The sequence below is a fragment of the Molossus molossus genome, unplaced genomic scaffold (assembly GCF_014108415.1).
Source record: "Molossus molossus isolate mMolMol1 unplaced genomic scaffold, mMolMol1.p scaffold_m16_p_19, whole genome shotgun sequence".
NCBI lineage: Eukaryota > Metazoa > Chordata > Mammalia > Chiroptera > Molossidae > Molossus > Molossus molossus.
Window position 1 is genome coordinate 38,983,459 of NW_023425354.1, and position 11,597 is coordinate 38,995,055.

At 50.9% G+C, this 11,597-nt stretch overlaps 1 protein-coding gene across 1 annotated transcript; it reads right to left on the reverse strand.

Moving 5' to 3' along the window:
* Positions 1 to 2,153: 2,153 nt before the first annotated feature.
* SLC46A1 (solute carrier family 46 member 1) lies at positions 2,154 to 10,140 on the reverse strand. Its single transcript, XM_036269602.1, has 5 exons — positions 9,892 to 10,140; positions 8,562 to 9,414; positions 6,388 to 6,471; positions 3,694 to 3,850; positions 2,154 to 3,166 (listed from the first exon to the last, which is right to left on the reverse strand). Exons 1-5 carry the CDS (start codon positions 10,117 to 10,119, stop codon positions 3,109 to 3,111), a joined length of 1,380 nt encoding a protein of 459 aa, XP_036125495.1. The 5' UTR covers positions 10,120 to 10,140; the 3' UTR covers positions 2,154 to 3,108.
* Positions 10,141 to 11,597: the final 1,457 nt, after the last annotated feature.

Sequence of the window (11,597 nt, forward strand, 5' to 3'; positions counted from 1 at the left end):
CGCCTCTTTTGCCACATCTGGGGTCAGGGCTGGGCTGAAGCGGCCCTCACTCTGGCTGGTTTGCAGCTGCGCCTGAGTTTAAAGCACTCGCTGGTGCATGGGCGCTCCCTGCTTGGGCCTGGGCGGGGAGGCCACGTCTCCAAGGGCTGCTAGCCACCTCCCCAGGCCTTGGTGCTGTGCCTTGGGCTCCTGGCCCAGCTGACTTCCCCAGCTCCTCCCAGCAGTAACTTGGGCTTAACCTGCAGCTCCTTGGAAAGAGGCAGTGTCCTGAGGAAGGGCAGGAGGGATGCATTCAAATCATCTGGGAATTTTGTTAAAATTCCATTCAGGAGACCCAGGGTGGGGCCTGAATTCCGGCACTTCTGATTCCCTGGTGAGCCAACGCTGGTCAAGAAATGACACTTCAGTAGAAAGGCTCTGAAATGCAAATCCCTCACACACCTTCAGCATTCCCCCAGCCCCCCACTCCACAGTCTCTGTAACCATCAGAGCAACCCTACCCGGTATTATCTCCATTTTACAGAGGACTCGAATGGTGTGCTGTTTTCCAAGCCATGAGCCGCAGCCCAGGACCCAGACCTGGCCTCCTGGTGCTCAGCCCACTGCTGGGGGGACTGCTCGCCTGAGAGTCATCCTGGAGACAGCTGGCTTCTTCCTCGCCTGAAAGAATCTAGAAGCGGGGACAGGTTTTGACCCAGGGGCCATACAGAAATAAATAAGCAGGAACATCCCTCTGCCCCTTCCTCCAGGAGGGTCGGAGGCTCCAGCTATCCAGCCCTGCCTCTTCCCTGCTAAGAGCCGTGGGTTCACACGTCAAGGCTGGCGCGGCCCGCAGAGCGCCTCCTGCAGGTGCTGACCAGGTCACTCTTAGCTCTTGAGCCTCATGGTCAGGAAGTCAAAGGTCTCACTTCAGGCTTGGGCCTTCTTCCTTCCACTCCCTCCCTGCCAGATACGGTTCAGCTGGCCCTGGCCCCGACTCGGCCCTGCCTGCACTTCTCCCTTCATGCCACCAGAGTGCCCGCCACTGCCAGGTCCTGGATCTGATGATGACCAAGGCCGACTGGATGCTGCCCTCACAGAGCAGACAGTAACAATACAGTGTGGCGAATATCCTCCAGGAGCAGCTTTCTGTCTTTTTGTCCCCAACCCCACTCCCTCCTGAGGTCCCCTGTGGGCAGTATTCAGAGGTTTCCCAGCCCCGTTTTTTTCTGTTTGGTACACCCTCCTCAGCTGCCCCTCTTATCTCTCTGGGGAGTCAGAGTTCAGCCCCCCACCCCCACCGCAGCCACTGAAGTGATGACGCTCCCTCCAGCCAGGCCCGTGTGTTCTCAGGACTGTCACCCCTGCCATGACAAATACTGCCCAGACCATGGGCAAGGCAGGCACCTTGGCCCTCATCTTCCACCCAGGCCTGGCCTCTGAGGGCTGAGAAATAGCTTTTCCCCCAAAGCCTGCTCTGACACAGGTCTCCAGGCCAGGGTGCTCTGCTTGGCTAGACTGTAGCTGCTGCCTCTAGGTCGGGGATGAGTCAACTAGGTCCCTCCCCCACCTCACCCCACCCCTCCCCAGGAACAAAAACTAACTGCTCAGGAGCACTCAGAGGTCAAAAGTCCAGCTCCACCTCATCCCCTAATCCAGTGTTTCCGAACTTGTCCAACCACAATCAATTTGGGGCATCCTGATCTAGCCTTTCACAGGGGGGCTTGCTCAAGGTCACCTGTGAGCCAGAGCGGGGGCTGGAGGCGAGCCCAGACCTGAGGCCAACTAGAGTCTTTTCTCTCTCCTCCCCTGCCTCATGCTGGGACAGTCAGTGGACGACAGAGGGGACAGAGATGAGAATCTAGAAGCAGACCTGGGATGCAGAAGCCACATTTGACCCTGGTTTGCCCTAGCTACCCGCCACCCCCTGGTATTACTTGAGTGATTTCTGCCAGAAAACTGACTGGCAAGGCTGGTGAGAGAGAATGGGGTAGAAATGGCGTCAGGGCTGAACCCTATGGTCAATTCTAGTTCGAAGAGTCAAGCACCACCCGATTTGGGTCTATCTGGGGGCTTATGGCCCTCATCAAAGCCGGTACCTCAATAGTGAATCCAATTTTGCCTTTCAACTTCAGGTCCAGGCTTTCACTGAGCCCTAGACATGGCCCCCTCGTTCTCAGGAAAGCTGGAGCCCTGGATCATGGGGAGCCAGGCCCATCTCCAGGTTCCTATTGATTTACAGATGCATGAGGGATGGTCTCAGCACAAGGCCCTGATGAAATACGTGGCGATGGGAGGTGCTAGAGGGCTGAGTGGTAAAAACTAATTCTGCGCGGGCTGCTGTAGCCAGGAAGGCCAGTACAGGTGCCTCCAGGGAGCGATCTCTGACACCCTCAGGAATGAGTGGCCAGGGCTCTGCTCCAAGCCTCTTTGCTTGGCTTAATACCCACCTGGCAGCCCTCCATCTTCCAATAGCTCAGGAGAACAGAGTGGGCAGTCAGATGAGGTCTGGGCTGGCCATGCCCACTACCAATCTCATGGCAGCTAGGGCTTCTGCCCAGCCCAGCAGCTGGCTGCCTAACCTATGGTGGGCAGACAGACAGGAACATAAAAGGCCCACAACCCAATGCCTTGGATGCAGGGAGGTTCATTTCAGTGTGTTTATATTGCTTTATTATGATGATTGGCACTGCTAAGCCCAGGGGGTTGATTCCACCGAGTCAGTAGCACTCTCCATTCCTACAACCCTTCCTCCCCTCAAAGCATTCATCACTAAGGAGGGACTGGTGGCCATGCACCATGATCTGCGCACTGTGAGCTGTGCAGTTTGGGCTGGAAGCAGATGCCAGCCCCTCATGCTTCACCTGGTCCCTGAGGCCTCGCCTCCATCAGGACTTCTCCTCTCCCCTGGAGTCAGACTGTCGGGGTTACAATTCTAGATCCTCAAGTCATAGGCTGGCACAGCTATGGATGAGGTGGGGGCCTGGTCTGGCTCAACCACCTTATCCAAGGTGAACACTGCCTTTGAGGGGCGCTGCTGGGGCTGCTGTGGGGCGTCCCAGGTGCATACTTCCAGTTGGTTAGTGCTCACTTCGCTCCTCTTGCCCTCTGTCCTTAGGTCCAGGCCGATCAGGGGCTCTGGGAAAACTGCTGGAATTCAGAGTGAGGATCAGTCTTTCCCAGCATCCTGTGAGGCAGCAGAAAGAGGGTTCAGATTTGACATGGGGGAACCCTCAACTCCCGAAGTGACACAGGCTTTACTGGGTGATATCCTTCCCAACATAGAGGGGAAAGATAATGTCCTGAGAAGAGGGCTCTGCAAAGTGACTCTTAGGCTACGGGGAAAAGAAGTCAGTGGGCTGGCCTGTGGCGAAACCACAACTAGCCAAGGAAGCTCTCCGGCTCCCCTTTAGCAGATCTGTCAACATAGTTCCATCTATAAAATATGAATGGAGGGGGACAAGTGGGAGAGAACAGCCTTGCCAAGAAGCAGTGTTAGCCTGACCCTTCCCCTACTGCCCCTCTGTCCTGCCCTTGGGAAATGGCTCCCCAAGGATTAGGCAGCCATCTGCAAGGGGCAAGTCAGGCTGGGACTGAAACACCCACAGAGGAAGGGTTCCAGGAATGAGGCAGCCATTTCTGGTCGGGAGGAGACGGAGAAAGAGGAAACCTTTGGGATAAAGAGCATAAGCCTGGGTCAGGGTGCCATGTTACCCAATCAGAATGGCAGGGATGAAGAGGAGGCCAGCTCCCAGGAGGAAGGGAAACCCCTTCATGAAGTTCAGGGTGGCTGGGTAGAGCGAGTTGAAGATGCCAGAGGCCATCAGCATGGCCAAGCCATTCACACAGGCCACAGCAGAAAAGAGAGCACCTGTGAAGAAATAAATATCACACTGTGGAGTCCGAAAGACCGAGGTTCAAACCTGGCAACACTACCTCCCAGCTGTGTGACCTGGGCAAGTCATTTAATCTGAGTCTCACCTTTCTCATCTATAAATCCTATATCATGTGTTGTGATAAGGTTTAAATGAAGCAATGCATGGATAGCACCTGGCATACAGGGGCTATGAGACAAATGGCTGTTATTAAATCCACGTATTAAAAGTATGTGTGGCCCTGGCTGGCGTGGCTCAGTGGTTAGAGTGCCAGCCTGTGGACCAAAGGGTCATGGGTCAGATTTCTGGTGAAGGGCACATATCTGGGTTGCAGGTTTGGTCCCTGGCCCTGGTCAGGGTACATGTGGAAGGCAACCAATCGATGTTTCTCTCTCACTCGCTCTTGCTCTCCCTCCCTCCCTTCCACTCTCCCTAAAATATTGATGGAAAAAATATCCTCAGGTGAGGATTAACAAAACAAAACAAAAGGGAAATGTGGGTTCTTCTAGCAAAAGCCTGAGAAAAATGGTTTTTGGTTGATCATGTTCAGAATCATATCCTGTTTGAGGTTAGTTGTGGGGTTAATTCCAAGTTCCAACACTTATTAGTTGTGTGGTCACTGAATAAGTTGCTCATCCTTCTGGGTTTCAGTGCCCCTTCTATTAAATAAGGATACTGCCTATTTCATAGATTGTTGGCAACATTAAACTCCCATGTAAACCCCTATCATAGGGCCTGACTCCTGGAGGAAGCCAGGTGGTAAGGGCTGTTCTTTTCTCTTGTTCCCCTTGGCACCTCCAGGCACAGAGAAGGTGCTAGAGAAATAGCTTATTGAGTGAATAAATAAAAGCACCTGGGTCCTGGGACAACAAAACTGATAGTAGGCGATGTATGAAACCAGGTCCTCCTTGCAGGGCAGATGGGGAAAAGTGGATGATCCAGATGTTTCCAGATTGGGGGCTAAAGACACAGAGGCCTGAGAAAAGCTATTCTTTACAAATATGCCAGCAGAATCCAAATATTGCGTAATGAGCAATAACCCAACAGAAGTTGAGATTAAACTGTCAGAGCTGAAAGGGTCTATAGATGTCATCAAGAACTCCTGCCCTGGCTGCTGTGCCTGTTGGTTGAGCCTCATCCCATGCACGGAGAGTCACTGGTTTGATTCCCACACAGGGCACATGCCCAGGTTGTATGCTCAATCCCCAGAAGGGGGCGTGCAGGAAGCAGCCAATTGATGTTTCTCTCTTATGGATGCTTCTCCCTCTACCTTTCTCTCTCTAAAATCAATAAAAACATTAAAAATAACACCACTCTTTTTTTTTTTTTTAATTCTCACCCAAGGATATTTTTCCAGTGCTTTTTCAGAGTGGGAGGAAGGGAGGGAGGGAGGGAGAGAGAAAAAGAGAAACACCAAAACACCAATATGAGAGAGACACATTGACTGGTCGCCTCCCACATGACCAGGGCCAGGGATTGAACCACAACTGAGGTATATGCTCTTGACCGGAATCGAACTAGCGACCCTTTGGTCTGTGGGCCAATGCTCTAACCACTGACCCATGTACCAAGAGGTTGCCAGTTCAATTCCCGGTCTGGGCCCATGCCCAGGTTGTGGACCTGATCCCCAGTGGGGGCATGCAGGAGGTGGCCAATCAATGTTCTCTCTCATCGATGTTTCTCTCTCTCTCTCCCTCTCCCTTCCTCTCTCTCTAAAATCAATAAAGGGAAAAAAAAAAAAAATAAATATATATATATATATATATATATAAACCCCACTCTTGTATAAATGAAGAAACAGACTCAGAGAAGGATAAGAGACCCACTTAAGATCACACAGCCAGTAGATGACAGAGCCAGGATTAAAACCTAGATCCCAAGACCTGCAGCTCTTCTTTGTTTTTTGTTCTAATACTTTTTGCTTTATTGATTTGAGAGAGAGAGAGAGAGAGAGAGATAGGAACATCGATGAGAGAGAACATCATTTGGCTACCTCCTGCATGCCCCCCACTGGGGATCAGGCCCACAACTTGGGCATGTGCCCACCGGGAATTGAACTGGCAACCTCTTGGTGCATGGGTCGACACTTAACCACTGAGCCACACCGGCCAGGCAAGACCTGCAGCTCTTAAAAACAGACCTGGGTTTGCATTGTAGCTCCACCACTTACTGAGTGACCTTGGGTGAGTCAATTTAATCCTCTGGGCTTCTGCTTCCTCGTCTGCCTCTTGAGGACAATCAAACCTACATCACAAGGTTGTTCATTCCCTCTGAGAATGTACGCTCCGGCCCCAGTGAAGCAGAGAACTCTGGCATCACTGCATCCATTTTACAGATGGAAAAGCTGAGGTCTGGAGAGGGCAAAATCTTCTACTTGGGTTTCCCAAAAGAACAAAATTATACTCTGCTGACCATAAATTCCAACTCTGTGGTCTGAAAATCCAAAGCACTGTGTTCCTCTGCCTGCCCTGGGCAATTTGTTCAGGGAACACTGAGCACAAGAAACCAGATGCGGGTTGTCAGTGACACTTACCTTGCTCTGACGTGCTCACCAGTTTGGAGAGCTTGGCCCGGACGATGGGTGTAATGACTAATGACAGGAATAGGAGTCCATACCCTGTGCAGAAACAATCATCAGAAAAATGGGGTCAGGGAGAGGGATGCCCAAGCGAGATAAAGCTGACCTCCTACACACACCCCAGGTGGGACTCAGGTTAGACACAGGAAGAACATCCTTGATGGTGAAGGAGACGACTAAGGAGGAATGGAGACTACTCTTCTCAAGTTCTCACCTCTTTCACAAATGAATACTGATTCCCCACCAGTGCCATTCTTGTCAGAAACACCTCGTGGTCCCTGCGGGTATCACCCATATACTAGGGAGATGGCACATAAAACAAGCATAGACTTTGGAGGCAGCTGCAAGTTCAAAACCTTACACCATCACTAACTGTGTGACCTTGGGCCAGACTCCCATCTGTAAAAGGATAACAAGGCCTTCACCACAGGATGGTTCTGGGATGTAGGAGGCTGAATAATGGCCAAGACATCAGGTCCTAATCCCTGGAATCTGTATATGTTGCCTTACTTGGAAAATGGGTCTTTGCAGATGTGATTAAATTAAGGGTCTGGAGATAAGGAGTTTACCCTGGATAATCTGGTTGGGCCCTAAAGGATTCCTTATAAGAGGGAAGTAAAGGAAGATTTGACACAGCCAGAACAGAGAAGGCACACGGAAGAGGAGGAGGCAATGTAATCACAGAGGCAGACATCACAGTGATGCAGCCAGAAACCAAGGAATGCTGGTAGCCCCCAGAAACCGGAGGAGGCGAGGGAGATTCCTTCCCAGAACCTCTGAAAGGAACGCGGCCCTGCTGACGCCTTGATTTGGGTCCAGTGATATGGATTCTTGACTTCTTGCCTCCAGAACTGTGAGAGAATAAACTTCTGTGTTTTAAGCCACATTTGTGGTAACTTGTTACAGCATTCTAGAAAATGGATACATCAGGAAACACCAGTGAAGAGCATGGCATAATAAGCACACAGTAAATGCAAGTTCCTTTTCACTTTGCATTTTGTTACTCACAGGCTTACACTGTTTCCTTCATAACCATTTCTTTCTCCTGTGGGACTATTGGCCTCTCAGTAAAACTGCAAACCCCCAGAGCAGCAATTTTCAACCAGTGTGCCACAATTTTTAAAACATGCAATACCTGACTATTTAGTCAGGGGCACTGATCTATTTTCCCTTAGACTATCAAATAAAAATAACTAATAACAGCCAGCACAACAAAAGCTGTCCAGTATGAATGAATCAAAATTATAGCTATTTTTTGGTGTGCCACAGAATTTTAGTAATTAGTTTATGTATCATGAGATGAAAAGAGTTGAAAATCTCTGTCCTAGAGGATAGCGGATCCTTCAAAGTGAGTAAATGATGAGGCACCGTAAGGCCACTCTGCTGAGGATCCCCCGAGCAATGAGTGTCGTCATCATCTCTGCACCTCTGAATGCTTTGACCCCAGCACCAAGTCCACGGGAGATGCTGTGGGCAGGAGAGAAAGGTACCTGGTCCCCTTCAGCCTCACTCTGCAGGCAAGCAGCCAAGTTAATAAATCTATGATTAATGAATGGTTCACTTTATACACAACACAGTTTAGAGCTTTATCAAAATAAAGCTGTCTCTTTAAAAATGTGAATTTCCTCATTCCCAGCTGCCCCTCCCACCAAAATTAAAAAGAAAAAAGAACTAACGCAAGCAGGAATTTGATATCTGTGGTATGAGAAGACTGGCATTTTAAAAAACCCAACGAATCTGACCAAGGATATTTGAAGCAGGTCCTGTGATTATCAGAGAAGTGAGTTGTAAGACATTAACAGCATGGACTTTGTCTAAGAACACCATGAATACGGTCTGTGGGAGGCCAAGGAGTGAAGCAATTAGCGTATGAGCCATACTTTTGTCTGCTGCTCTATCTTACTAACAATATTTATGATTGACAATGTGGATTAATTACTTTGACTTCTTAAAGTCTATGTTTTATGTATTACAAAGATGCCATTTTTATGAGGTTTCTTAGTTGTCTGTCCTCCAGTGCAGGCTAGACACATAATGTTTCCAAAGGCATAAATTAGCAAGTAGCTAGCTGTCCCCCAATTTTCACCCAGCACCTCTGGGACAAACTGCTCCTGGCCCACACACGTTACCTGTGAACATTAGGGGTGTGATGGTAGCGAATGCAAACACCACCATCCCCAAGATGTTAAAAGCCAAGCCAATCTCAGCCACCCAGGTGTCAGACAGGCAGAATCGCATGAGCCACAGGCCCAGCAGGCTGGTGAAATATGGGAGGTGCCTAGCTGCAGAACCGTAGCCAATCAGCTTGGAGTCCCAGCAGAGGGGTCTGCTCAGCTCATAGATGGTCAGGATGTCCTGGGCCCCAAAGTGCACAGTGATCACCACAAAGATGACCAGTGAGTACAGGGCTAAATGCTTCCTGGACTTCTCTGGGGCTGGAGCCATGTAGAGCTGCACGATGGACCGGTGGTGACGGAACGTGAAGAGCCGGGCAGGTGTTGGCTCCTTCATAGTCTCACCAAAGCAGAAAGCAGCGTAGAAAGACATGAATATCAGCAAGGCCAAAGCCAGCCAGAAGGGGTTGGCATAACCCTGGGCATGGAGCCAGTGGCCCCCAAGGAGGCTCGCCAGCATCCCTGCCACCCCGATGCATGCTTCCAGCAGGGCCATTCGGATGGTTCGGCTGTTGTGGGTGCTGACATCTGCCACGGAGGCAAAGCCAGCAGCCAGGAGGCCACTGAAGTCGCCGAGGAGGGCACAAAGGATGCGGCCCAGCACGAAGTAGCCGACGTGTAGCTGTAGCTGCACCACAAAGATGGACACCAGAGCCTGGAGCAACAGGCCCAGCGAGGCCAGCACCAGCAGCGGGCGGCGGCCCACACAGTCACTCCAAGCACCCAGCAGGGTGGATGAGAAGAGCCCCACCAGGAAGCCGCCCAAGTTCATGTAGAGGGTCCAGTGGGAGGTAAGGGTCTCCACTTCCTGTGGGGGCATGAGTCTTACAGGGTGTTCTTCCTCACTCCGGGCTCCTCCCACCCCACTCCCCACCAAAACACCACCACCCTGGAGATACAGGGGTGGAGACTTTCTTTGGAACTAAACTTCATAGAATTTTAGTGCAACTCTCAAAAACTCGCTCTGGAAGGGGGCTTATGGAAAATGGACCTAGGTCCCTTTCCCTTACTTTTTACCCCCCTTGGTTAACTCTTTCTCTGGACCACAGGCCAACGCTCTAACCGCTGAGCCAAACCAGCCAGGGCACCCCTTGCTTAATTCTTAAGGCTAAAGGAACTTGACCTATGCCCCGTACTGCAGTTTCGGGTCAGGGCCATCCCCCAATACCCATAACCCCCTTGGCGACCCCCACCCTCACGCCCGCCCCGCCCCTCCCGTTGTCCCCACCCTCTAGCTCAGGGCCCGCTCCCTGCCACTCCGCGTTTCTCCCGACACCGCGACTACCTGCATGGTGGGGTTCAGGCTGTGATTGCTGCAGCCACCTCTGTCGTGGGTACCATTGTAGCCGAGGTCGGCACTGAAGCGGTACCACAGGTACTGCGTGGTGAGCGGGCCCTGCAGGACCAAGGCGAAGTTGGCCAGGAAGATGAGCGGCTCCACCGGGCCGCGGAACAGCACTTTCGCCCCGCGGTGGATGCGGGGTTCGTCCGGGGAGCTCGCGCGCCGCTCCATGCGCGTGCACTCGAGGCTGGCGCGAGGGGCACGACGGGGCTTTCTGCGCTTGCGCCCGGCGTTCTCTGTATAAAGTCTGACGGGGCGGGCCCAGGACCTCTGTCCCACCCGCTCTCGCCCCGCCCTGTGGGGGCTGGCCAGGGCGGGCGCCCAGCTCACAGGGTGACCTCACCTGCAAATTGGGCGAGAATACTGCCTTGCAGGCCCAGATTAACAATAATGAGAGGATCAGTATTTAACATTTATTGATTGTTCATTAGGTGCTGGGCACTGTACTCAACTGTGTGCTTTAATCTCCCAACAACCTTATAGGCTAGACACTATTTTAAAAATATATATATATATATTTTTTTCATATATATATCATAAAAATATATATCATATATCATATATATATATATTCCTCAGAGAGAAAGGAAGGGAGAAGGAGAGAAAGAAACATCAAGGTGAGAGTGAAACATCCATGGGGAGAGGCCCCTACTGGGCAAGCCTGTAACTTGGGCATGAGTTGAACCCACAGCCTTTCCATGCATGGACAATGCCCAACCAGCAGAATCACACTGGCCAGGGCTAGACTAGAAACTGTTAATGATCCCAGTCTGGAGATAAGAGAAGGACATGGGGCACTCAAGGCCCAAGTGGAAAAACACATGACTTCTGATACCTGTGCTGATGGGTTAGAGTTCAGCCTCCAGCTTTATTTGCTGCCTGGGTTCTGTTACATAGGCTCTACTACTATCTTGGATATACCACTTACCTCCCTGTGCCTCAGTTTCTTCAACTGTGAAATGGGAATGCTAATAGAGCCTGCCTCAAAGAGTTGCTGAGGAAGAATGGTGTCTGGTACATTGTAAGTGCTATTATTGTCTTTTGTTTTTTTGAAAGTGCTATTATTGTTATCAATGGGCTGTCACTTGCTCCACTCCTTCCTAGGATCTTTTCATGGGAAATTAGTTTTGTTTGGGGTCTGGAATCTGTCTCTGAGGTGCCCTTGGAGAGGGAGAGGAGGAGAAAACAGTGGAGGGCCTTGGAGGCTGTGCCCTGTGTTCCTGGGTGTTCCTACTATAGGAATTGGGCCAGAAGGGCTGTTTTATTGCCTATAAAAGGAAACAGCATTATTTACCTTCCTCCCTTATTTTCTCATTCAGTGCATTTACTGAGTACTCTTTATGTGTCAGGGACCATGCTGGAGAACCTCTGGGAATGCAGCAGTGAAGGAAACAGACAAAGCCCTTGTCACGCCCTGTAGTTTCTAGAATGGTGAGGGAGAGACATCAAAGAATCCTACTAATATGTGTAAAATTTTAACTGTGGCAAGTGCTTTAAGGAAAAGAGAAGCGGGACTCCAAGGGAGCTAATGCAGGGGCCAGGGCCTGGTCTGAGAGGAGCAGATCCAGGAATTACTGCTTTCCCTGGCAATTAGGCAGCTGAATGGATTTCTGGAGACAGGCCCTGATTCTTGGGTCACGGTGGTTCCA

Bases quoted from the DNA above. Each gene is read 5' to 3' on its own strand.
- SLC46A1 (XM_036269602.1), bottom strand. From the start codon at position 10,119: ATGGAGCGGCGCGCGAGCTCCCCGGACGAACCCCGCATCCACCGCGGG. The intron at 6,472-8,561 runs GTAACGTGTGTG...GTTTCTGCACAG, and splicing joins CACACCCCTAATGTTCACAG to GGTATGGACTCCTATTCCTG. The intron at 3,167-3,693 runs GTAACATGGCAC...GCTGCCTCACAG, and splicing joins ATCCCTGCCATTCTGATTGG to GATGCTGGGAAAGACTGATC.